The sequence below is a fragment of the Notamacropus eugenii genome, chromosome 3 (assembly GCF_028372415.1).
Source record: "Notamacropus eugenii isolate mMacEug1 chromosome 3, mMacEug1.pri_v2, whole genome shotgun sequence".
Classification (NCBI taxonomy): domain Eukaryota; kingdom Metazoa; phylum Chordata; class Mammalia; order Diprotodontia; family Macropodidae; genus Notamacropus; species Notamacropus eugenii.
This window is the reverse complement of record NC_092874.1, coordinates 109,339,738-109,366,116: the sequence shown is the minus strand read 5'-3', so window position 1 is coordinate 109,366,116 and position 26,379 is coordinate 109,339,738. Positions and strand designations below refer to the sequence as shown.

The following is a 26,379-nucleotide window of genomic DNA, read 5'->3' as shown; positions in this document are numbered from 1 at the left end:
CATTCCTAAATTTCAAATAAAAATATATAAGATTTACCAAGAAGGCAAAATGCTTGCACAAATTCGAAGGTAAACGAAGATTGTACATCTACAATCATTCAACCTATTACAAGGAAGAAAGGAGAATTTTGCATGAGGAACAAGATTAAACTAAAAATAGAGGTGGCTACTCAATCAGATGTGAATTGTGTGCCTCTCACAAAGTTGAACCTAGGCCACATTCAAGGAATGAAGTTTACTTAGTGTGAATGAAAAAACTGCTTTTTCAGATGAACCATGCATAAATGAAAATAGGGCTTTTGCATCAAATGTTGAATCTGAATTATGTAGAATTGTTCCTAATAAAAAAGAATTTAAAATTTTATGTAATAATATATGGATATAACAATCAGATCACATAAAATAAAAAAATATAATAACCAAAGACTATCTGAAAAATGTATGTGCATGTTTCAAAGTAAGTGCAGAATAACCTATCCGGGCTGATAAGATCACGCTGACAAGAATTACCATTAATAGAACAATGGAAAGGCACTTCTGTTGAAATTCCCTGTATAACTTAAACTTTGTTAATAAATAGAAAGTCAAGCTATAAGGGGTTAACTTACTTCTGAATTTCCTCTTTATCCTCTCTGGAAACATTTTAAAAACTCTCCAGAAGTCCTAGCTGTGGTCTGTCTTTAGCTACCAGAGTCTGCCCACAGACATCAACAAGCTGCTTGTCTTATCGAATAAGGAATCAAACGCCTTTCCAGCAGCTTTCTCCCTGCTGTGTTAACCGAGATGTTGCTCTCTAATTACCTATCCAGCAACTTAGCCCACTACACACGTTTTCTCCCCTAACTGCTTCTTTCTCTCAGTTCCTGTACCTTCTACAGTCAGAACTGAAAGACCCCAAAGAACATGGAACCAATGCAGGCTGTGTTTCTCCCCATGACCTCACCTTCCAATCAGGATTTGGTTACCTGGGTGACTGTTACAGAGATGGGAGGCTCTCTATAGTTTTTCTCTCAGTTTCTTACTCCTTAAGGATCCTTCCTCCATTCTAATGAATAGCTAATTCACAATGAAAGAATTTATTTAACTAAATCATGCATTCCACCACTATTCCTATTTTTATGCTTGCCCATGATATGAAGGTGGTCCTAGGTTCTCTGAGCCTATGGCAACAAGGCACAAGCTCTAGTAGATCCTACCAAATGAGAGAAGCTTTATGTATGGACCCCCATGACAGGTCCATCATGTGAGGATCAGTGTAGATACATCTAGAAAAGTTTACCACCAAAAGGCTGGCCCTCAGGCAGAAGAGGGGGTTACAGCAACTGATAAAACAGTCAATTAAGTATGAAAGAGGTATGGTCTGAATTGCTGGACCAACAAAATCACACTTTTTAAAACTTTTCACTTCCTAATACTTACCTTCTTACGATAGTTTCAAAGCTGCTGCTTTCTAGATGCTCTGTTAAAGACAGAGCACCTCTTCCTCCTCCCTTTCTGATATTTTAAAATATATTTTGAAAACAGAATGGTTTTAAACAGTTTTACAAAATTATTTCTTTATAGACTGAGAATTTAAGTTGCTATCACTAGATGAAGCCCTTGGGTTTAGCTGAATGAATTAACAAGCTATATTTTCCATAGAAAACTATCAAAGTACATAACCTATGTTACTTTTTAAAATTAAAATATAACATGTAACTATTAAAATAACATAAATAATGAATATCCTCTAATTTCCATTTATATATAATTTGGAGTAAAATTTAAAGAAATCAAATACAAGGTACAAAACAAATGCCTTCTACTAAATGCTGACTAGTATTACTTATAATAAATTTGGCATTCAGGCTTCTCTTTTAAGAAAAATTTCATTTTTTTCCTCAGGCTACTTCAGGAGTGAAAAAGTCCTAGACCTTGTATAGAGCTTCCATCAGCTTAAAACGCCTTTGCTACCATTTGCTGCTTTGCCACTCTGTGCTGCTGCCAGTCTCCACTGAGGGTTCTTTAATGGCCAAAAAAAAAGTTACACACATTTCCCCTTGAATCTTCATAAAACTGTGTGTTACTCTCTTTCAAACTGAGGATCTCTTTGTCAGTCAGCTGGTACTTCACTCCATTTAACTATCTCCTTCCTGTTAATATTGGAAACTTGGGTTTCATGTAAAAGTCATTTGCAGAATATATAGATCTGTTAACTAACTACTCTAACAGTTAGGAGCATCTGAGTAATTTATTTAAACAGTTTTGCCTTCTTCTCCCACATTTTGATCCACATCTTAACTGACAAGCTTCTCAGAAGTAAGATATTATTGTGATGGATGGCACAGAAAAAGCCTAAAGGCACCTCAGCCAATCTGACTTGTACATAGCAGTCATTATACTAATCATTAAACATAATATCATAACCTTTCTTTTCATCTTCATTATTTTACTTTTTTTAAAGCATACAACTAAAGCTATTTTGTAAAGAGATCATTTTAAAATAATATGCATTGTGGCCTGTAGCACAGAGACAATGTAAGTCACCAATAGTGCTTTGTTCAGTATTTTTGTTCAATACGTGCAGTAAACTGAGAGCATTGGTGCTGAGTATGTTCCTTTCTCACCACCTTTCTCTTAATAAAGAGGGTGAGGGAAACTCGTAATCAACTCAATAACATAATTCTGGAAGTCTCATGATGAAAGATCCACCTCCTAAAAGAGAGATGACAAATTCAGGATGCTGATTGGAGGTGAGCTGGGAGAAACAGAAAATGGATTTTCATTAATTGAAAAAATACTTTTTTTGAAGTATGTACTTTGGAGGCAATTAAAATGAGAAGGGTAAGTGTTAACTGTGGGGAAAAAAAATCTTTGCTACATATTTCTTTGATGAAGGTCTCATTTCCAAAATATGTAAGAAAAGTATATAAGCATAAGATCCATTCTCCAAGTGATAAATAAATGGTCAAAGATATGAGCAGGCAGTTTTCAAAAGAAATCCAAGTTATCAATAGACATATGAAAAAATGTCCCATATGAGAGAAATAGAAATTAAAGCAACTTTAAAGTTCCACTTCAATTGACAAGGATAAAAAAAGCTGCAAATTGTGTATATCCTCTGACACAGAGATACTACTACTGGTTCTATAACTCAAAGATCAAAGAAAGAAGAAAAGGACTTGTGGACAAAAGTATTTGTATTGGCAAAAGATTGAATTGCTTCTCCCAGGACCTCCATTTAAAGAGGTCACCAAAGCAAGCCATATTTCATTTCCTCACCAAGCTGCGCTCTGGACATCCTCTACCAAGCCCGACTTCCCAGCATGTACCTCTGATTCCTTACCCATTTTTTCAGCTTTCTTTTATGTACTATCTTCCCTCATTAGAATGTAAGCTCCTTGAGGGCAGGGACTGTCTGTCTTTAAACTAATATTTGTATTCCCTAGCATTTAGCACAGCACCTAATACAGAGCCACATATCAAACACTCAATAAACATTTGCTTACTGACTGACTGACTGGACTGGTTTCTGAATAGTGGAGGAAGACTTGCGTGAACTCATGCAGAGTGAACTAAAAAGAACCAAGAGAACAATGTATACAGTAACACCACTGTAAAGTAAACAACTTTGAAAGACTTGGTGCCACAGCAACGACCAACCACAATTCTGGAAGACTCATGATAAGGAATAGTATCCACCTCCTAACAGGGAGGTGAGACGATGGACTTAGGATGAAGAGTAAGCATGCATTTATTTTCACATGTCATTGTTTGAATTTGTTTGGCTTGTCTCTGTGTTTCTTACAAAGATTTTGTTTTCAATAGTAGAGGGGAAGAGAAAGCTTTTTGGAGCTACTGTGTACCCCCAAAGTCAGTAAGCTGTGCATGCTCTTTGATCCAGTGATACCGCTACAAAACTTATAATCCAAATAGACATATACAAAAACTTTCTAATAGCTCCTTCTGTATTGGCAGAGAACTAGAAATGAAGGGGATGCACATCAGCTGGGGAATAGCTGAACAAATGATGGCATATGAATGTAACGGAATACTACTGAGTCACAAGAAATGTTGGAAAGGAGAGTTTCAGTGAAATCTGGGAAACTTGTATGAACTCCTGCCAAGTAAAGTGAGCAGAACTTGGAGTACTCACAATCACAATCAACAATACCGACAAAACTGTAAAGACAAACAACTGTGAAAGATTTAAGAGCTCTGACTAAGGCAATGACCAGTCACAGTTCTGGAGGTCTGATGAGGAAGTGTGCTAACTCATTCCTAACAAAGAGGTGACAGACTCAGGATACAGAATGAGACATACTTTTTAAAAAAAGATGTGGCCAGTTTTTTATTTGTTTCACTATACACATTTGTTACAACAATTTGGTTTCTTTCCCCCATTAAGGAAGATGAAAGAGAGGGAAAAGAAATGCTTTTTTAAAAATCGTATAAGAAGAGTATTAGCCAAGGTCATGAGAGGAAGAAGTAGAAAAACCATCACTATATCACATACATAAAGTATTTGCTTTGATTGGCATGTGATATTATCACTCAGATGCCTATTGTATAGTCAAATGGAAAGAGATCTTGAACACCGTGCTGCACTGGACTACTAAGCTTACAATTTCCTTGTCAAAGAATATTTGGGAACCCAAGAGAGGTAAATTTGCTAAAGGAATACTTGCCTTGAAGCATAACATATGGCACATGAATCCCAGATTTAGAGTGGGAAGGAATCTTAGTGGTCACCTAAGGCAATCCTCTAATTTTACAGACTAGTCAAATGAGAAACAGAGAGATTTAATGACTCGCCAAGATTATACAGGTAGTGAGGGTCTTATTTCTGCCATACCAGCCTCTTGAATAGGCAGTTCCTATGTGAATTATAATTTTTAAATATATAAAGAAATGTCAGAAAATAAGGGTCAGCTGGATCTGCTTTAACAAAAAAAATGTAATTTACTTTGTAAAGAGGGGAGATGACTTGAATAAAAATGAAAGAATTAGTAGGGGAAAATATAGATGTACTTGAATAAAATCATTTTTGTACAACTAAACAACATAACAAAAATAAAAGGAAAGTAACATGGGAAAGTATTTTAAAAGTGACTTTTAAAATACATAAGAAAATTAAAAATTTATGAGTTATAGTCTCTAATGAATAAATAGTTAAGGGACATGGATAAGTTTTCAAAGAAGGAAAAAACAAACTTTTTCATAAATGCTTGAATAAATGTTTAAACTCATGAATAACCAGAGACATAATTTAGAACAGTTCTCTGGTACTACTTCATACCTACCCAGTTGGCAAACATAATTAAACATGTTAAACTCAAATATTAGAGGGGTTATGAAGAAGTAAGTACACTCACCCATTTAAGGTAGAATTACCACCCAGAGAACTTTTTGGAACAACTAGGCAGTACATAGTAAAAGTTACCAAAACACTCACACCCTTTGACTCTATTTTTGTCTTTGAGGACATACCCTGAGAACGTTAATAAAATTAAGGGGCAAAAAAAAACAAACCCCCAAAAACTTCAAAGATTTGTATAATATTATTTGTAAAGGGTATAAAAGTGGAAGCCACTTAAGTGTCTAACAGTAGGGAAATGGTTAAATAAATTATAGTACCCTACTGTAATGAAGTGCTATGTTACAAGTGGGATCTAAAATTACAAGAATAAAGAAATCTGCATCACGGCGAAATACTGCAAAGTAAAAAGCAAACAACAGAAACAGAATCAGAAAAATAAGACATACGTAAATACAATGACACGAAAAGAAAAAGACTTAGAGAGACCATGGGAAAAGTTCAGACTAAAATAATACAACAATTAATTTATTTGTATATAAATAGTTGCAAAGCAAATTTAATTGGTTGTATGGATGTTTAACAGCGACTCTAGCACTGTGGAAAGCAGTGAATTTTGAGACACAGGGCTTGGTATGTAAATCTGATTCTGCTTCTAACTAGTTTGGGCAAGTAGGTAAACCTTCGAAGCTCATGCACCTATATCGTTTATAAAACAAGAGTTTAACTAAGTGACTTCTGAGTTCCCTTCCAGGTCTAACTCTGTGATTTTTTTGCTTTTAACATAAATCACATAATAAATTATAGAAAGATAAATAGAAAAATACATACAAAATAATGTGAAATGAAAAGAACAGAACTAGAAGATCCGTATACACGTTGACTGGTACCACATAAAAAGAAATCAGACTAATACAGCAGGAACCGGATAGACAATGCAAAACAAAGTTAAAAGAGGAAATGAGTGGTAAGTTGTCAGTTACTGGTATGATAAAAGTCATTTTAGATTAAGTTTTAATGTGAGTTTAATTGGTACTAAGATCCCTTCCAGATTAAAATATAGGATCCTGGGCTATTATTTTAAATTAAGTTCCTAATGAATTACTTACTAAAAACAAATCTCCAGCCTGTATTTGGATGTGTTTGTGCACATCCATGTGTGTAAAAAGAGAGTAATACTTGGCTAATCCAGAAGTCAGTCTTAAGATAACCCTAACTCTTAACTCTATTTTACCTAAATATATGGACATCTGGAACACCCAAAACAAGAACAATAAAACCCTTGTACTGGGCCCTAACACTCAGCTTCACTGACTTTGATATAATTCTTAACACATTTAGTTATCTAATTTTTCTTCTTACAAGAGATTAGAAGTAACAAATTAGAAGTGGAGCAGAGGAGGAACCTTCAGAGGCAGGCACAATGGTAACAGAATAAGAGAGGACAAGAGTATAGACCATACAGTACAATAATTAATTTTCATAACAGTACTACAAAATCTTTCTAGTAGAATAACATGGGTTAAAGAAGATAATAGAATTTAGAGGTGAATGGAATTTAGAAATCATTTGATGCCTCTAATCCCTCATTTTACAATGAGGACCCTGAGGCTCAGCGAGAATAACTTGTTCAAGGTCACGTAGGGAGGAAATCACAGCGTCAGGGTTCAAACCACACAACAAACCCCTGACACCGAAGCCGGTGTTTTTATGCTATCTTGCACCTCTCACCATGTCATGCTGACAGACTTTTTCTAGCAGCTAAGTAGTGAGCTAACGAAGGCATTACCACTCAACACAGGTGCTTAATAACACTCATTGAATTGTACCGAGAAGGGTCAGATACATAATATTTTTGAAAGGAAGAAGACATAAAATATGTAGCAACAGGTGAGATGAGGGAAATAAAGGGAAGAAGAGAAATGGGATAAATTGATATTTGTTAAATATCCAATATATGCTATAAGTATTGGGGATACAAATTTTAAAAAATTAGCTTACATTTTGATGGAGTAAACAATATTCAAGGGAATAGTGGTCAGGGAGGGTCATTTAAGTTGGCAAAACTATAGGGCTGGTGGGTGAGTGGTACCAAAGGTGAGTAGACTGATATATACCATCCAGGAACAACGGCAGTTAATTTGATCATAGTTCATAGTTCCAAAACTAGAAAGGAGAGGAAAAGACTGAAGATGAAGTAGCCTGAGAGGATAGTGTTCCAAGAGGGGTAGTAAGCAATCAGAAGAGCAGGGTTTCAGGTCAAGAGCTCCTCCAAGATATGGTCGCTGATGTGGGCTGTGGGACAGTTGATAAGGAAGTTGACATGGGAAATGAAGAGTAAGTGAACTGAGTAGTAGTCCAAAGGAGCAGGAATAAGATGGTAACTTTGACAGTGACACTGAAAGTTGGGGGACAAAATGATCATTTTAGTTTTCAACATCTTAAGTTTCAGGTTTTGTTGACACATGTAAGTGCAGCTACCCAGCAGACACCCAGAGTGATGAAACAGGAGGAAGGTGATTGGTACAGAAACTTAAAGCTACTGTCAGGAACCACTTGGAAACCAACTGAAAATCAATTAGAAATGAAGACAGAAATATTTTGAAAATGTGAATGAAAGTTAATAGAAAAAAAGTTGGGGGAAAGACATAACGTATTAATTGAAAAGGCTAGAGATTTTATGGCTATAGATACTGACTGGCAAGGTAGTAACTACTGCAATGATTCAAACATGAAGATGAAGACAAAGGGAATGATCTAAAACTTACATGTCTGCACAATTTAATGGAATACCAGATGACAGGAGGGAAAGAGAAAAAGGAATTAAAGATACCTACAGGATAACATTCTGGTATTGCCAATGGTGATAGGAGGATAAACACTGCTTTAAGATAATGAACTCTATTTTTGAGAAGTTTTATTTTAGTTAAATTTAATGCCTTTAACCAAGTGGAGGAATCATATAGATGGAAATATAGGTTGTTGAGAGGTCAAGGCCAGAGACAGTGGGTGATGATGGTAATCACCTACAGAGATAGAAGTTGGATTTCTAAGAACACAAGTATTTTCCAGGTGAGAGAGAAAATAAAAAACTACAGAAGGTATTAGACCAATTCTTGAAGCTTAGCTCCAGAAAGAGAAGGAAGCAAAGTAGACAGTTATCAAAAATTATGAGCCAGAACTCAAAAAGACAAGGAGTCAGAGGTAAGAAGAGAGGGTAGATAGAGATAGTTTCATCCAGGAAGAAGGAAACAAAAGTGTTCATCAAACCTGGCCAGGGATAGGCCTGTGATTCCCCTGTTTCTCTAAAGGATTTGGAGAAGCAGGAAAAAAAGTATGTTCTCAGTGGGGGATAACTTAATTTCATCTTCCTTGAACTCTGAAAAGTTTACCTCAAATACAAATTTGCATCCAAGATAATATTATTTTTTCCTGTTGTTGTTTTTAACATTATAAGCCACCAGGCATCCATTCACTTATCTCCTTTGTGTTTCCAGTTTCCATAATTAGTTCCTTTTCTTCTTTTCCACCACACCCCTCTTCTAGAGTAGTGGCAAGGAGAGGATTCTGGGAAGATGACTGAATAAAGCAGAAAATTACCTGGCTTTCCTAAATTCCCTCACAAACAATATAAAATAATGAATCAAAGGGAACACTGAGTGGCAGAAATAATTAAAAGTTGGGATAAAGCAGTTAATAGTCTTCCTAAAACAACTTGAGAGGACTTTAGGAAAGACCTGATCTCCAGTGGTTGTGGTTTGACCTGAATGAAATGCAAATACCTCTGGGCAGATACTGCTGAATCAACAAACAGTGAGCACAGGAGGCAGCTGTGTAAGCTCCAGCCTCAGCTTCAGGAACTTTCGCTTCACTGACAGTGTAGGGGGGTCCAATGGCTGATCTGGGGAAGATTGCAGGGCCCTCTGCTGGCTCTGAATGCTGGGTCCAGGTGAGTTGACCAGACATGGTCCTAGGCTATGGTTGTGGGTGAGGAGTGAGCACATCCTGGTGAGTGCCATCACAGATGGCAGGGACCCTGTTGGCTGTGAGCACTCAAGAGTCCGTGGTTTGGGTTCCAGAAGAGTGAAGTGAAACTTGCAGCTGTAGGAGGGACTGCAGAGAACAAAAGCATTTTCAGTGACAACACTGCAGGAGGCTCTGGTTATGGCTCAGCAGAATACCTGAACATAGAGCTCAGAAAAACAACACAAAAAACCTGAAGTCTGAGGTTATCCGAAACACCTTGGGAATGGAACCGAACTTTAATACAAAGTTAACAGACAAGCTGCTAAAAGAAAATGATGATGAGGACAAGGATGATGATGAAGATGAGTAAGCAAAAAAGAACTCAACCATAGATAACTCCTATGGTGACAGAAAAGATCTGGGTTCAAACTCAGAAGAAGATTGAATAAAGTTACAACAGCTACTTTTATCTCAAAGAAAAAGGCAAAATGGTCACAAGCCCAAAAAGTTTTTGGAAGAGCTTTAAAAAGGACTTTTAAAATCAGAGAGACTGAGGGAAAATTAATAAAAAACCAACAAAAGTAATGCAATAAAATCAAGAAAATTATGAAAAGAAAGTCAACCAACTGGACAGGGAGATCCAAAAACTTACAGTAGAAAATAATTCCTTAAAAACCAGAATTTGGCAAGGGGAAAGCTAATGACTTCATAAGACACCAAGAAATAACAAAACAAAATCAAATTAATAAAAAAAAAGAAGAGAATGTGAAACATTCATTAATAAAACTGACCTAGATAACAGATCTAGGAGAGACAATATAAAAATTATTGGACTGCTTGAAAATTATGATCAAAAAAAGAATCTAGATACTATACTTCAAGTGATTATTAAGGAACACAGCTCTGAAGTTTTAGAATTAGAGGGTAAAAAAGAAATAGAAAAAAATCTACCAATTACCACCTAAAAGAGATCCCAAGATGAAAACTCAAGAACATCATAGCTAAGTTTCAAAGCTTCCAGGTTAAGGAGAAAATACTACAAGCAATTAGGAAAAAACAAGTTAAATATTGTGGAGCTACAATCAGAATAACACAAGAGTTAAGCAGCTTCTACATTAAGACCAAAGGCTGTGGAACAATATATTCTGAAGAGCAAAGGAGCTGGGGCTGCAACCAAGAATAATTTACCCAACAAATCTGTGTGTTATCCTGAATGGAAAAAAAATTGGACATTTAATAAACTAAAGGACTTTCAGGTATTTTGAAGAAAAGATCAGAATTAAATGGAAAATGTGACCTACTAGACTCAGGAGAAATATAAGAAGGTAAACATTAAGGACCAATTATAAAGGCCTTAATAAGGTCAAAATCTTTACCTCTTATATGGGAAAACGTTATCTGTAACTCTTAAGAATGTTATCATTACTTGGGTAGTTTGAAATAGCATACATACATAGAAAGCTTGGGATTGAATAGACTATGATGGGATGATCCTAAAAATTAAAATTGGGTAGGAAGAGGTAAAATGGAGCAATTATCTCACACAAATAAGATGTGAATGAAAGAACTGTTACAGAGGCGGCAGGAAAGGGTAGAGAGCTGGTAGTGCTAGAACCTTATTTTTATCAGAACCGGATTAAAGAGGGAATAACAGATACATTTAGAAGGGCATAAAAGTCTTCTTAACTTACAGAGAAGTAGTAGGGTGAGGGGATAGGATAAGAGAGGGGTGTGCAGATCAAAAAATAGGAAGGTAAGGGAAAGGATGAGGAAGAAATTATTGGAGGGGATGTGGATTAAGGAAGCAGCGGTTGGAAATCAATTAGACATTTGAGGGATAGGATAAAAAGGGAGGGAGAGAAGAATAAATAGTGATGAAAATAGGATGGAGGGAATTGCACACACAGTAATTATAACTCTGAATGTGAATGGGATGAACTCACCAACAGAACAGAAATGGATAGCGAATGAATTAAAAACCAGAATGTGATAATATGTTGTTTACAAGAAACATTTTAAAATAAAACACACATATAAAGTAAAAATAAAGGGCTGGAAAAGAATGTATTATGCTGCAATTGATGCAGAAAAAAAAGAAGGTGTAGCAACCATAATCTTGGACAAAGTTAAAGCTAAAATAGATTTAACTAAAAGAGATTAAACAGGAAAACTACATTATGACAACAGGTACCATAGATAATAAAGTAATATCAATACTAAACCTATAAGTACCAAATGGAATACATCTAAATTTTTAAAGGAAAAGCTAAATGGATGGAAATAGATAGCAAAACTTACAATAGTGGGAAATTTTAATCCTCCCCTCTCAGAACTAGATAAGTCTAGCTAAAAAATAAATAAGAAAGAAGTCAAGATGAATGGACTCTTAGATAAGCTAGATATGATAGATATCTGGAGACATATGAATGGGAATAGAAAGGAATATATCTTTCTCTCAGCAGTACACACCTTTATAAAAATTGACCATTTATTATAGCATTATAAACTTTATATTCAAGTGCAGAGAATCATCATTTTCAGATCATAATGCACTAAAATTATATTTAATAAGAGACCATGAAAATTAATTGGAGACTAAATAACCTAATCTTAAGGAATAAGTAGATTAAAGAACAAATCACACAAACAACAAATACTTTTTTTTAAAGAGAACAATAATAATGAGACAACATATCAAAACCTATGGGATTGTCAGAAGAAATTTTATATCTCTAAATGCTTACATCAATAAAATAGAGAAAAAGCAGACCAATGAATTGGGATAGGAGAAGAATTTATGAATAAAGAAGAGACAGAGAGCATTGTGAGATATGAAATGAATAATTTTTAATTTCACTAAGTTAAAAAAGTTTTGTACAAATAAAACAAATTGTAGCCAAGATTAGAAGGAAAGCAGAAAACCAGGAAAATGTTTTTATAGTCAGTTTCTCAGATAAAGTTCTCATATCTCAAATATGTAGAGAACTTTGTAAAATTTATGAAGTCATTCCCCAATTAATAAGTGGCCAAAGAATATGAACAGGCAGTTTTTCAATGAAGAAATCAAAAGTATATGGTCATATGAAAAAATGCTCTAAATTATTGTTGATTAGAGAAATGCAAATTAAAGCAACTTTGAGATATCATCTCACACATCAGATTGGCTAAAATGAGAAAAAGAGGGAAATGACAAATGTTGAAGGGGATGTGGAAAAACTGGGCCATTAATACATTGTTGGTGGAATTGTGAACTCATCCAACCATTCTAGAAAGCAATAGGGAATTGTGCCTAAAGAGTTGCAAAACTCTGTGTGCCTTTTGATCCAGAAATACCACTATTAGGTCTGTTTCCCAAGGTGATTAGGGAAAAAAGGAAAACAATCTATATGTTATATGTTCCAAAATATTTATAACAGCTCTTGGTGGTGGCAAAGAACTAGAAATTGAAGGGATGCCCATCAACTGGGGACTGGCTAAACCAGTTGTGGTACATGATTGTGACAGAATACTGTTGTGCTGTAAGAAATGATGAGTGGATTGGTTTTTAGAAAGACATGGAAAGACTTGCATGAAATAATGAAAACTGAAGAGAGCAGAGGCAACAGTATCAGCAATCCTGTTCAAAGAATAATTATGAACAACCAAGTTATTCTGAATAATGCAAATACAGGACCAATGAAGGAAGATGCTGTCCATCTCCAGAGAGAGAACTGATAAGCACAAGTACATTTAGTATGCTTTTATGTACATTTACACATCTTTGTCAAATTGCGGCCTTCTCTATTGTGCGGTGGCAGGTGGAGGGGAGGAGAGAACAAAAAAATTTAAAAAGGAGTAGTAACTCTCTTCCAAGACAATTTCAAGTAGGAAGATGGCTTTATGCTTTATCAAGCTGACCATTCTCTGCCCACTCTTCCCCCATGTCATTACTTGGTATTTACTTAGTATACATTTTATATTTATTTTTTGTGTTTGTGTTGTTTCCTTCCAATATAATGTAAAACATCTGATGGTGGGAGCTGTTTCATTTTCGTCTCTGACTCCAACACCTAGAACAGTGCTTGGTACTAAATAGTCAATTAATGAATGTTTGCTGAATTGCATTCTAAAAAAAGTTTTCATTTTTCATTTTTCTTCCTTAAGAAACATGACTCATTTTCTGATTTGCCTAAAACACCCTTAAGATCCTACAGCTATATGAGAGTTAGTTTAAAAAACCTCTAAAGAGAGTAAGGACAATTGAAAGCAATGTGACTGCTTTGTCTTTAAATGAAACTGCAGCACTTCTCAGAAGCACTAGACAAACAGATGCATCCTGGGCTGTTAACAGAACACGAAAGGACTAACAAATGTCTGTTTTCATGCCCTCCTATATATAGTGGATCAGTCTCCCATTATTCTGCCAGATACACCCAAATTTTGGCCTCAAATGTTAACTGCCCTTTTAGTACACCACTGGAAGTATTTCAATTTTGCCCTCTTCTAAACAAACTTGGTGATGTAATCAAGGCAAAATTCTATGAAATATGAAAAGAAAATCACCTCTTACAACACTGTTTATAGTCTGATTATTCAATATGAAAAGTTATTACATGTCATCCTTGGGACACATAAGCCAAAGGAGGAAACACAAAAGTTTTAAACAAAGATTAAAGTGAACTTTTCCTTCTTATATAAACTTATAAAGAACTGATTTCTATATTACAACTGCACTTCTGATTCCTAAACAGATTGTCTTGAATTCTTTTGTCTCCAAGATCTAGGAAACTACCCTAAATTCTACCATTAAGTTTTCTTGCCATATCCTAGATCAGACTAACCAAAATTTCTGACCTAAATCATTCTGAAAAGTCTGAGAGCCACAAAATATACAATTAAAATTAGCAAACATTTATTTAGTGCTAAGTACAAGGTATTAAAAGAAAAAGATGAACCATATGCAGTCTCTGTCTCCAAAAAGTTTACAGACAATTTGGGGGAGGGGAGTAAAAGAGAGAAGTTGAATGTGAATATATGCAAAAATAAACATAAAAGGAGAGCAAAGTAGATGAGAGGTAGAAAGTTCCATGAGTGTAAGAGAAAGAATTTCAGGCTAAAAGATCAGAGAAAGCTATCTGGAAGAGTTATTGCATGAGCAGCCTTGAAGGATAAGCAGAATTTTACCTAAGAAGAGATGGAAGTGGGGAATGGTCACCACATGGGGGGAGTCAGCTCACCTGTGTAGAACACTTTATAGTTTGCAAAATGCAAGGGAGTCAGTGCAAATACTCAGTTGCTGAGGCAACTGAGACCCAGTGAGGTTCAGTCACAAGGATACTGATCATCTCATTAGCACTTGTAGCTAGATCATTTGAATCCAAAGTCCAGTCTCTTTCTACCAATATCAAGTAGATGGGTTTGTCTGGAGCATCCAGCATATGACAGAGAATATGATATAAGGTTAGAAAGATAGAGTGAGGAATTGTGCAGAATCCTGAATGCCAACCTAAGGGCCATGGACTTCATGTAATAGGCAAAGAAGAGTCTTTGGAGGTTTCTGAGCAGAAAAATGACATGATCATATCTGTATTTGGTAGTATTCACAGAACATTTCTAAAAATTTTTCGTCATCTTCCAATGTCACATACCCTTAGTTCCTATTTACCCACTTATTCATTACTACTAAAATTTATTTTTCAAAAACAAACTTTAATTAGCACTGAAGAAGCAAAAAGTGAAGTTTGATATGGATCAGAGGGTAATTTAAAAAAGGAAAGGAAAGGGTATAATTGAATATTTGGGTATTCTTAGAAATGTCTCTTAAAGATCGAATACGGATTAGTAACTTTTCAATCTCTGATAATGATGCTAGCTACTACAACCACAATGTTTCATAAATTTACATCATAGATATAATTATGGAAAACTAGAGAGCATCTTTCATATATCAGAGAAAGTGTTGGATTTGGAATCAGAAAGATCCAGGTTCAGATTCTGCCTCTGATGCTTAGCGATATGTGACCATAGGTAAATGATGTGACTTCTTTTAGTCTAATATCCTCATATATAAAAACAGGGATAATTTAGTAACTACTTCACAGGGCTGGAGTGAATTTTAAGTACTTTGCAAGGTCATAAGTGCTATATAATCAGTCTCTACTGTCATTATTATTACAAGATTGGAGAAGGACAAATGTCCCAATTTTCAAAGAAGAGAAAGAAAGAAGTCTGAAAACTACAGGTCAGTGAGTTTAATGAAATTCTTGGTAAAATTCTAGAATATACTATTTAAGGAATGGTTAGTAAACATCCAGAAAAGGAAATAATCTCAAAGAGGCATCATAGCTCCTCAAAAATTAAGTCATGGGGGGCGGAGGCAAGATGGTGGAGTAGAAGGACACATATACTCTAGCACTTCCCCCACAGCCTGCAAAATACCTGTAAAAAATGACTCTCAACAAATTCTAGAGCAGCAGAAGTCACAGAACAACAGAGCGAAAGAGGTTTCCAACCAAAGGTAACCTGGAAGGCCAACAGGAAAGGTCTATCACACGGGACGCTGAGCAGAACACAGCCTAGCCCTGGCTGTGTGGCACTGGGAAGAACAGGACCTGAACAGACCTCCAGGGCAGAGTTCCCAGTAAGGAGGGTCCCAGATACCTCAACCCACAAGCAACAAAGAAAGTTCCAAAAGTCAGTGTGGGAGGGCTTTCCCAGCTGAGCAAGACAGAAAGGGGTTCCTCCAGCCCCAGGCCACAGGAGAGGCCGCAGCAGCAGACTGCAGGCAGCTACAGTGGTTGGGAAGCAACCTGGGTCCATTGTCCAAACAGCTCAGCTTAAAGCCTCTGGTGGTAGGGAGCAGCTCATCTAAATCTCAGCCCTAAGTGATGGCCCTGCCTCCACCCAAAGCCCTGAGGAAATCGAGCAGCTGAGTTGAATCTCAGCCTTGAACACGGCACTGGGGAAAGGAGGGACAATAGGACCATCCTCTTAACAAAGGATTCAGAAGTCAAGTAACTGGCTAGGAAAATGCCCCCCAAAATGGGAAAAAAATAAGACCACAGAAGGTTACTTTCTTGATGAACAGGAGTCTCCTCCCATCCTTTCAGATGAGGAAGAACAAGGCATACTGTGACAGGAAGTCAAGGCCCCTGCCTCCAGGATATCCAAAGGGAACTTAAACTGAGCTCCAGCCAGGGAAGAGCTTGAAAAGCGAGTTAGCAGCTTGCTAAAGGAGAACCAAAAAAATGCTGAGGAAAATAACACCTTTAAAAAAGAGGCTAACTCAATTGGAAAAAAGAGGTCCAAAAAGCCAATGAGGAGAAGGAGGCTTTAAAAAGTAGAATTAGCCAAATGGAGGGGAAGGTTCAAAAGCTGACTGAACTAAACAGTTCTTTGAAAGAGAGAACTGAGTTCAGGGAAATGAATGACTGTAATATAAACCAAGCAGTTATAAAACAAAACCAAAAGTTTGAAAAAATAGAAGATAATGTGAAACATCTCACTGGAAAAACAACTGACCTGGAAAATACATCCAGGAGAGACAATTTAAAAATTATGGGACTACCTGAAAGCCATGATCAAAAAAAGAACCTAGACATTATCTTCCATGAAATTATCAAGGAAAACTGTCCTGATATTCTAGAACCAGAGGGCAAAATAAACATTGAAAGAATCCACCAATCACCTCCTGAAAAAGACCTGAAAAGAGAAACTCCTAGGAATATTGTGGCCAAATTTCAGAGTTCCCAGGTCAAGGAGAAAATATTGCAAGCAGCTAGAAAGAAAGAATTCAAGTATTGTGGAAATACAATCAGGATAACACAGGGCCTGGCAGCTTCAACATTAAGGGTTCTAAGGGCTTGCAGTAGGATATTCCAGAAGTCAAAGGAACTGGGATTAAAACCAAGAATCACCTACCCAGCAAAACTGAGTGTAATACTTAAAGGGAATAAATGGTCATTCAATGATATAGAGGACTTTCAAGCATTCATGATGAAAAGACCAGAACTGAAGAGAAAATCTGACTTTCAAACACAAGAATCAAGAAAAGCATGAAAAGGTAAACAGGAAAGAGAAATCATAAAAGACTTTCTAAAGCTGAACTGTTTACATTCCTACATGGAAAGAAAATATTTGTAACTCTTGAGACTTTTCTCAGTATTTGGTAGGTGGAGGATTGTACATATAAACACACACATATAAACAGAGAGTACAGGTTGTGTTGAATCAGAAAAGATGATATCCACAAAAAAAGTAAAATAAAAATTAAGGGATGAGGGAGGAAAATACTGGGAGGAGAAAGAGAGAAATGGGATGGGGCAGGCTATAACTCATAAAAGACAAGAAAAATCTTGTTCAATGGAGGAGAAAAGGGATAAGGGGAGAGGTGAAAAGTGAAGCTACTCTCTCCACATATGGCTTAAGGAGGGAATAACATGCTCACTAAATTTGGTATGAAAATCTGTCTTATACTACAGGAAAGCAGGGGAGGAGGCAACAAGTGGGGTGAGGGGAATGATAGAAGGGAGGGCAAATGGGAAAAGGGAGTAACTAGAAATAAACACTTTTGGGAAGGGACAAGGTCAAATGAGGGAACAAAAAAATAAAGGGGGATACAGTAGGATAGAGGACAATATAGTTAGTATTACACAACATGATTATTATGGAAGTCTTTTGCAAAATGACACATATTTAGTCTATATTGAATTACTTGCCTTCTCAGTGGGGAGGGTTAGGGAGGGAGGGAGAAAAGTTGGAATTCAAAGTATTAGAAAGGAATGTTGAGAATTATTATTGCATGTAACTGGGAAATAAGAAACACAGGTAATGGGCTATAGAAATTTACCTTGCCCTACAAGAAAAAAGAGAAGATGGGGATAAGAGAAGGATAAGGGGTGTGATAAAAGAGAGGGTACATTGAGGGAAGGGGTAATCAGAATGCAAGGTATTAGGGGGTGGGGGGAGGGGAGAGATGGGGAGAAAAAAATGGTCATGCTACAAAGTGATGTAAAAGCAATTAGTATTGAAACAACTGACTGAATTAATTACTGAGACTAAATCAGAGACATCTTTAGTTTCGGGAAAAGAATTTTAGTCTAAATTTCCTAGAGGCAGGTAACCTCGGGTAAAATTTGGCATTGATGGAACAGTTAAGGTTTTAATGGTAAATTTGATTTTATGTTTGCTATTTAATCAGGAACTAGAACATGTATAGAAAGGCATGTAAGCCACTTAAGACTTGCCTTAAAAGATGTTCCTTAGCCAATGTGAAATTATAGTCATATCTGAAACCTGGTTATTGGAACTTGCTATTTTAAGATGCTATGGGACTATTAACTGACTGTTCTTCTGAGTCTAACTCCAGGTATGGATAGTAAGAAAGGTGGTCTGAGTCTCCAATTCATGATGCTAGTAAGCCTATGAGATGCCGGTATGAACTGAAAAAGGTGATCTCATGGGAAGGGTGGGAGAGCGGCTGTTCAGCCTGGGCTGAGGTAGGATTCTCCTGACTCAATTTCCCCACTGACACTTGGCAGAATTTAAGCCTGAGTGAATGCAAGTGGATAATCTACTCCTGCCTGAAATCGACATGAAGTTGGAGAGATATTGTTTCCCAGCAATGTTCCTACTCTTAGTGACAATTTCCTATAGTCAAAAAGTTTGTAAGCTTAATACTAGATCTATTAAATTATAGATCGTTGGTAGGGGAACATCTGAGGTTAAGTCTAAAATTGAGTTGTTAGGCTGAGGGCTTTAGACCAACAACAACAAGTCAGGGTCCTTTAATTCTTAGTAATAGTGTGGAGACAATTAGGTCAAGGGCTTGTGAAGTTAGCATACATAATTATTATGTGTGTCTCAGTTGGTTAATGTTTAAAAAAAATTCATTTGTGGTATATATTGTAAATGCTTTAAAAGAAATATCACCTGACCAAAAGTTGGAATTGTTTTATGTGATATGAACAGTGTTAAAAATGAAAAATTAAGAAAAAATTGTCATGGCAGATTAGCTTCATTTTCTTTTTTCAGAAGTTATTAACTGATAGAACAAGACAGTGCTATAGATACAGTTTATCTAATTTCAGCAAAGTATTTAACAAAGTACCTAATGCTAATCTTATAGAAAAGATGAAGAGATGTGGATTAGACAATACAAATAGTTATGGCAAATTCAAAACTAGCTAGAGAGTCCATTGTAAAAAGTAGTCATTAAGGGATCAATATCAGTTTGGAAAGAAGTCTCTAAAAGCATCAAATTGTATGTGGTCCTGTGTTAACACATATCATGAACTTGAGTAAAGTCTTAGATGGTAAAATTACCTAATATGCTGATGACATAAAAATAGAAGAATTAATTAAGATATGATGACAGAATCAAGATCCAAAAGATCTTGGCAGGCTACAACAATAGGCCAAACTTATTAAGATGGAATTTAATAGGGATAGATGTAAAGTCTTAAACTTGGATTCACAAAATCAACTTCAGGAGTGGCAATTATTCTCGAAAAAAAAAGACCTGGGGGTGTTGGTGGGCTGCAACAACAACTCAAAAACATAATATGATAGCCAAAAAAGCTAATGCAGTTTTCACATATTAAAAGAGACATAATATACAGGATGAGGGAAGTGATAGTCCCATTGTACTATATTCTGGTCACACCAGATACAAAATACTTGTTCAGTTCTGAATACCGTATATTTTTTTCTTCTTTTATTTATTTATTTATTTATTTAACTTTTAACATTCATTTTCACAAAATTTTAGGTTCCAAATTTTCTCCCCTTTTGTCCCCTCCCTCCACCCCAAAACACCGAGCGTTCTAATTGCCCCTGTCTGCCAATCTGCCCTCTCTTCCCTTTCTACCCTTGTCTCCATCCTATACCCCTTTACCTGTATTTCTTATTTCCTAGTGGCAAGAACAGTACTCAACAGTTGTTCCTAAAACTTTGAGTTCCAACTTCTCTTCCTCCCTCCCTCCCCACCCCTTCCCTTTGGAAGGCAAGCAATTCAAAATAGGCCAAATCTGTGTAGTTTTGCAAATGACTTCCATAATAGTAGTGTTGTGTAAGAACTAATTATATTTCCCTCCATCCTGTCCTGCCCCCCATTACTTCTGTTCTCTCTTTTGATCCTGTCCCTCCCCATGAGTGTTGACCTCCAATTGCTCCCTCCTCCCCATGCCCTCCCTTCCATCATCCCCCCCACCCTGCTTATCCCCTTATCCCCTACTTTCCTGTATTGTAAGATAGGTTTTCATACCAAAATGAGTGTGCATTTTATTCCTTCCTTTAGTGGAATGTGATGAGAGTAAACTTCATGTTTTTCTCTCACCTCCCCTCTTTATCCCTCCACTAATAAGTCTTTTGCTTGCCTCTTTTATGAGAGATAATTTGCCCCATTCCATTTCTCCCTTTCTCCTCCCAATATATTTCTCTCTCACTGCTTGATTTCATTTTTTTAAAGATATGATCTCATCCTCTTCATTCACTCTGTGCACTCTGTCTCTATGTGTGTGTGCGTGTGCATGTGTGTGTGTAATCCCACCCAGTACCCAGATACTGAATAGTTTCAAGAGTTACAAATATTGTCTTACCATGTAGGAATGTAAACAGTTCACCTTTTATAAGTCCCTTATGACTTCTCTTTGCTGTTCATCTTCTCATGCTTCTCTTCATTCATGTGTTTCAAAGTCAAATTTTCTTTTCAGCTCTGGTCTTTTCATCAAGAATGTTTGAAAGTCCTCTATTTCACTGAAAGACCAATTTTTCCCCTGAAGTATTATACTCAGTTTTGCTGGGTAGGTGATTCTTGGTTTTAGTCCTAGTTCCTTTGACTTCTGGAATATCCTATTCCACGCCCTTCGATCCCTTAATGTGGAAGCTGCTAGATCTTGTGTTATCCTGATTGTATTTCCACAATACTTGAATTGTTTCTTTCTAGCTGCTTGAAATATTTTCTCCTTGACCTGGGAACTCTGGAATTTGGCCACAATGTTCCTAGGAGTTTCTCTTTTTGGATCTCTTTCAGGCGGTGTTCTGTGGATTCCTTGAATACTTATTTTGCCCTCTGGTTCTAGAATCTCAGGGCAGTTTTCCTTGATAATTTCATGAAAGATGATGTCTAGGCTCTTTTTTTGATCATGGCTTTCAGGTAGTCCCATAATTTTTAAATTGTCTCTCCTGGATCTATTCTCCAGGTCAGTTGTTTTTCCAATGAGATATTTCACATTATCTTCCATTTTTTCATTCTTTTGGTTTTGTTTTGTGATTTCTTGGTTTCTCATAAAGTCATTAGCCTCCATCTGTTCCATTCTAATTTTGAAAGAACTATTTTCTTCAGTGAGCTTTTGAATCTCCTTTTCCATTTGGCTAATTCTGCTTTTGAAAGCATTCTTCTCCTCATTGGCTTCTTGAACCTCTTTTGCCAATTGAGTTAGCCTATTTTTCAAGGTGTTATTTTCTTCAGCATTTTTTTGGGTCTCCTTTAGCAGGGTGTTTACTTGTTTTTCATGCTTTGCTTGCATGTCACTCATTTCTCTTCCCAGTTTTTCCTTCACCTCTCTAACTTGATTTTCAAAATCCTTTTTGAGCTCTTCCATGGCCTGAGCCCATTGAGTGGGCTGGGATACAGAAGCCTTGACTTCTGTGTCTTTGCCTGATGGTAAGCATTGTTCTTCCTCATCAGAAAGGAAGGGAGGAAATGCCTGTTCACCAAGAAAGTAACCTTCTATAGTCTTATTTTTTTTCCCTTTTCTAGGCATTTTCCCAGCCAGTGACTTGACTTCTGAGTGTCCTCTCCACCCCCACCTCGCCTCCAGATCCTCCCAGCCAGAGCTTGGGGTCTGAGATTTAAATGCTGCTTCCCAGCCTCAGGGCTTTGGGAGGGGGCAGGGCTGCTATTCAGTGTGAGATTAAGTTCAGGTGCTCAGGTGGGGGCAGGGCAGCCTCTCGGGCTCAGTTCCCTCAGGGGGTTTATGCAGAGACCTTCAACAATGGATCCGGGCTCCTGCCTGCTTGGGGAGCCCTGATCTGCTCCCGCCTCCGCTGCTGCCTCCCGAGGGGGCCTGAGTTATGGGGGCACCCCACACCCCTCTCGACCCTCCAAAGAGACCCTCTCACCGACCCCCGTCACCTGTGGGTGGAGGGACCCACGCGGCCGCTGGAGATTCTGTCCCTGAAGCCTGCTTGGATCTGCTCCTTTCCATGCTGCGCCGCCAAGGCAGGGTTGGGGAGCAGAAATCTCCTTCACTCCGTTGTTCTGTGGCTTCTGTTGCTCCAGAATTCACCAGTGGTTCTTTTTTTACAGAAATTTTATGGGCAGTGGGTTCGGAGGTAGCGTATGTGCGTCTTTCTACTCCGCCATCTTGAATACCATATTTTAGAAAAGATACTAATAAGCTAGAGAATGTCCAAAAGAGCAACCAGAAAGATAAAGAGCTTCAAGATCATGCCATTATGAGGATTACTTAAAGTAACTGGGAATGTTTTAGTCTGGCAAAATGAAGACTTAGGGGGACCATAATCACTGTATTTAAGAAGAGGGACTCAATTTGTACTGCTTGATCCCTATGCACAGAACTAGGAGCAATGAGTGAAAGTTGCAAAGAGGGGGACTTAGGCTTGATCAAAGGAAGAACTTCCTAATACTGAGAACTCTACAAGAGTGGAAATGGGCTTCCTCAGGATGGAGTGAGTTCCCACTCACTGGATGTTTTCAAGCACAGGTTGGATGACACATCAGATATGATGTAAAAAGGACTCTTGTAAAGATACAGATTGAATTAGAGTGTTTTTGGGATGACTTCCAGCTCTGAGATCCTATTTGTAAACTGAAAATTCCATTTGCCTATTTAGAACTGGAAATGCATTTCTATTAGAATTTTCTAAAGATATAATACAGTATTTACTACAGTAGAAGACGCATACTGGAACAAATGATAAGATGTACACTGTCCTAACTACTTAGTGTTGATCTGTCTGCTGGAAGGCAACAGGAATCACCTCAGCACTCACAGAAAAATTCTGGTACTAAGGAAAAATCCTGGTACTAAGAAAAAATACATCAGACTCATCAGAATCTACCTTTCTAACAACAAAGTTGCTAAGAAAAGTATCTGAAGCAGCCCTAGAAGCTGTTTTTTATCGGTTAAAGTCACATGGTGCTCTGAGAAGCAGTTTAACCAAACCTGCTCTTTCTCAATCTTCATCTCTTATCGTATTGTTTCATCAGGACTATTCTACTATGGGGCCAGAACACAATCCACCCATCTGTGTTCAAGTCTCAATGGAACACCTGTTTGCTACATTTTAGGCTCATGTTTTATGTATTTTGAAGGTTTTTCTCACAAATTCTATTCTTCAACTATAAGAACACCCAAATTCCTACATACAGAATGCAGTGCAGACACAGCGAGGCCTAAGATGCAAATCACAAAGAACATTTTTGTGTTGTTGCTGCTGCTGTCTTCCCCAGAGACCTAGAGTCAAATATGGGATTAATCTCATCTCCCTCTGGTCACACAATAACCTGTATTTCTCACTTGATTTCTAGAATCAACACCTGTTTGCCACATGGACTTTAACCTTACAGTTCTTTGCTCTAATTGATTCCCTCATTACAGTGCTTCTAAGTTACATCTGACATCTGACAAACCTCAGAATCAGATTATTTGAGGAACAGCAGCATGTAGACAGTGCCCTAAAGTTTACAAGGCAATATTATTGAGAAGGGAGAAGAAAGAGAAAATTCTATCTCTAAAATTTAAATGTGAAAAAAGATCGAAGAAAAGGATAGGAATGACAAAATGATAGGAAAGTAAAGGACAGAAAGCAAAGAAACAAGGAATAAAAGAAAAGAAAAAAGGCAAGAAAAATTATGCATATCTTCATAAGGGTAGTAAATGAGCTTTAGTGTGCTGTATTTTGATGAGGATTACACTCAGCATGTATGGGTATCCTAGAGAAGATTAATTTGTGTTCAATGGTCCTTTCTAAATTGTACCAATGTAGAATTTGTTTTCTGGTCTATTGAAAGGATCTCTTACATTTCTGAGTCAATTTCATCACACCAGTCCTGAGAGTATTACTCAACAGAACTGGATGGTTTATCTTATTCAGTAAATGTAAGGAAGCTACCTATTGCCTCATTACTATACTTCTAAGTCAGGTTTCCTTCTCTACTGATAATGCTGAGTACTCATATAGCTTTAGACAAATGTCCTTCAGTAAGAACTTGACATTTACCTATTTGTATGGTCCAGATATCACTTTTGTGATTCAGATTGTCCCTCCCTAACTACAAATGGGTTACAAACATTAATGTGTATGTTAGTTGTCTCAGAATGTACAACATAATTCTCTCATGTTTTAGAAGAGACTAGAGGTGAAAATAAGATCCATTGCTAATTTGCCAAAGTCTATTTAACTTCTATCAAACCGTATGCTCCACGAGGCAGGGACTGTATCTTATTGGTATGGATTTTCTCAGGGCCATACAAAGGAGGTACTCAATGAATTGATGAATAATCCTTTGTTGTAATGGAAAGAATACTAGATTTGGAAACAGTGTACCTGGATTAGAGTCTAGGTCTCCCACTCTTTACCTGTATACATCACTCTATGGGCTGTAGTTTCTTCATCTGCAAAATGTTAGATGATCCCTAAGGTTCTTCTAGCTCTTCAGAGCCTAAAATGCTGAAATGTTATACATCTGCAAATGAAAAACAGGAGAACGCAATACTAATGAGAACCTCAAATGAGTTTTGAGGTCCTTTCCAGTTTTAGCCATCTACTATTCTACATTTATAATTAACAACAACAACAACAAAAAATTGTAAAGGAGGTTTCCCCACATTTTTTTTATTCTTTAATACAATCAGATTATATTTTGAAAATTTTCTTCCTTATCTTGATAGCAGGGACTTGAGGAAAACTTAGAGAAGTATAAGGAGGTGAAAGGATCTCCTATGGAGATGCTGAAGGGAACTTCAGGACACTTTAGAGACTGATAGCATTAGTTCTTTATTACATAAATTTCACTTAAAAACTCAGTGATTTTCCCTTGTATTCCCTAAGCATTATTCATATTTGGGTGCAAAAACTGAATGGAACACAAGAAATAGGGCCCAGCTACACAGCCTGACCCTATTATGGTTCCACTAGTTGGGCACAGATGGTGGTCAAGCCACTTGACACACACTAGCCCCAAAGACCCAACACAAGAAAAGGAAACGCAATCAGAGAAGAAAAGAAGTTCCAAGCAACAGAAGGACTGGTTATAACAAAGCTGGCACAACTTGCAAGCCATGACCCAAACTGGGGAACAAGTTCATATAGGAGCTAGTGGAAATATGCTTGAAGGAGGCACAAGTTTCTTCAGCAAGAGGGTAGAAGATCAGTTATAAGGCTCATTCCTATTTCAGGAATGATAGAAATCTAAGCTTTACAGGAGAGGCAGTGGCAGCAAAAAATGTGTAGGTAGCCTGATCCAGTTACTTCCAGAAACTTGCTGGTGCGGGAAAACAAGAATATCCATCACACAAGGTTTCTAGGTGCCATGAGTCCAATAAGCATCATAAAAGGTGAAAAGGTGAAAGAGGGAAGAGTAAAGAAGTGAGAGATTTTCCTGAGCTAAGAGTTTTAAGAGAGTAAACAGAAACAGTGGCAACAAAAAAGATATGTGTACATGTATGGGAAGGGGAAGAAAACCTAAAACCACTGCTTATGATGTGAATAGCAACAAGCTTGAGTCAGATAGCTCCCCATGTTGACTAACCTGTAAAACCAGGCAGCTTGGTTGTTCTCGAAAAAGGAGTCTTTACTGAATCATGTCTTCTTAGATTGGGAGGGGAATTTAGAGATAATCTAGACAATATGATCTAATCTACTTTGTTTTACATATAAGTAAATTGTAGTAGATAAAGGTTAAGACAGTCACTGTTCTCAAGAACTGTGCAATCTAAGAAAGAAAATATGCAAATAAATATAATTGGGCTAGAGTGTGGTAAGTGAATGAGAGGCACAAACAAAATACTGTAAGAATTTGTATAAAATGGAAAATTTAAGGTTGGGAAACATACAAAATCAGGGGAAAAAAATCTCCATAAAGTATTCTTTGAGATAAGTTTTGAGGAATG

General features: G+C 37.0%; 1 protein-coding gene across 14 annotated transcripts in view; it reads right to left on the bottom strand.

The window, feature by feature from the left end:
- HIPK2 (homeodomain interacting protein kinase 2) overlaps nt 1–26,379 on the bottom strand; it is a 256,347-nt gene that overhangs the window by 172,366 nt on the left and 57,602 nt on the right. For 2 of the 14 annotated variants that reach the window (XM_072650082.1, XM_072650083.1), the window contains one exon: nt 24,847–24,953. The exons of the other annotated variants lie outside the window; for them this stretch is intronic. In XM_072650082.1, coding sequence (XP_072506183.1) covers nt 24,847–24,856 — 10 coding nt within the window. In that variant the 5' untranslated portion in view covers nt 24,857–24,953. The remainder of the gene's footprint in view (nt 1–24,846; nt 24,954–26,379) is intronic. 14 annotated transcript variants of the gene reach the window in all.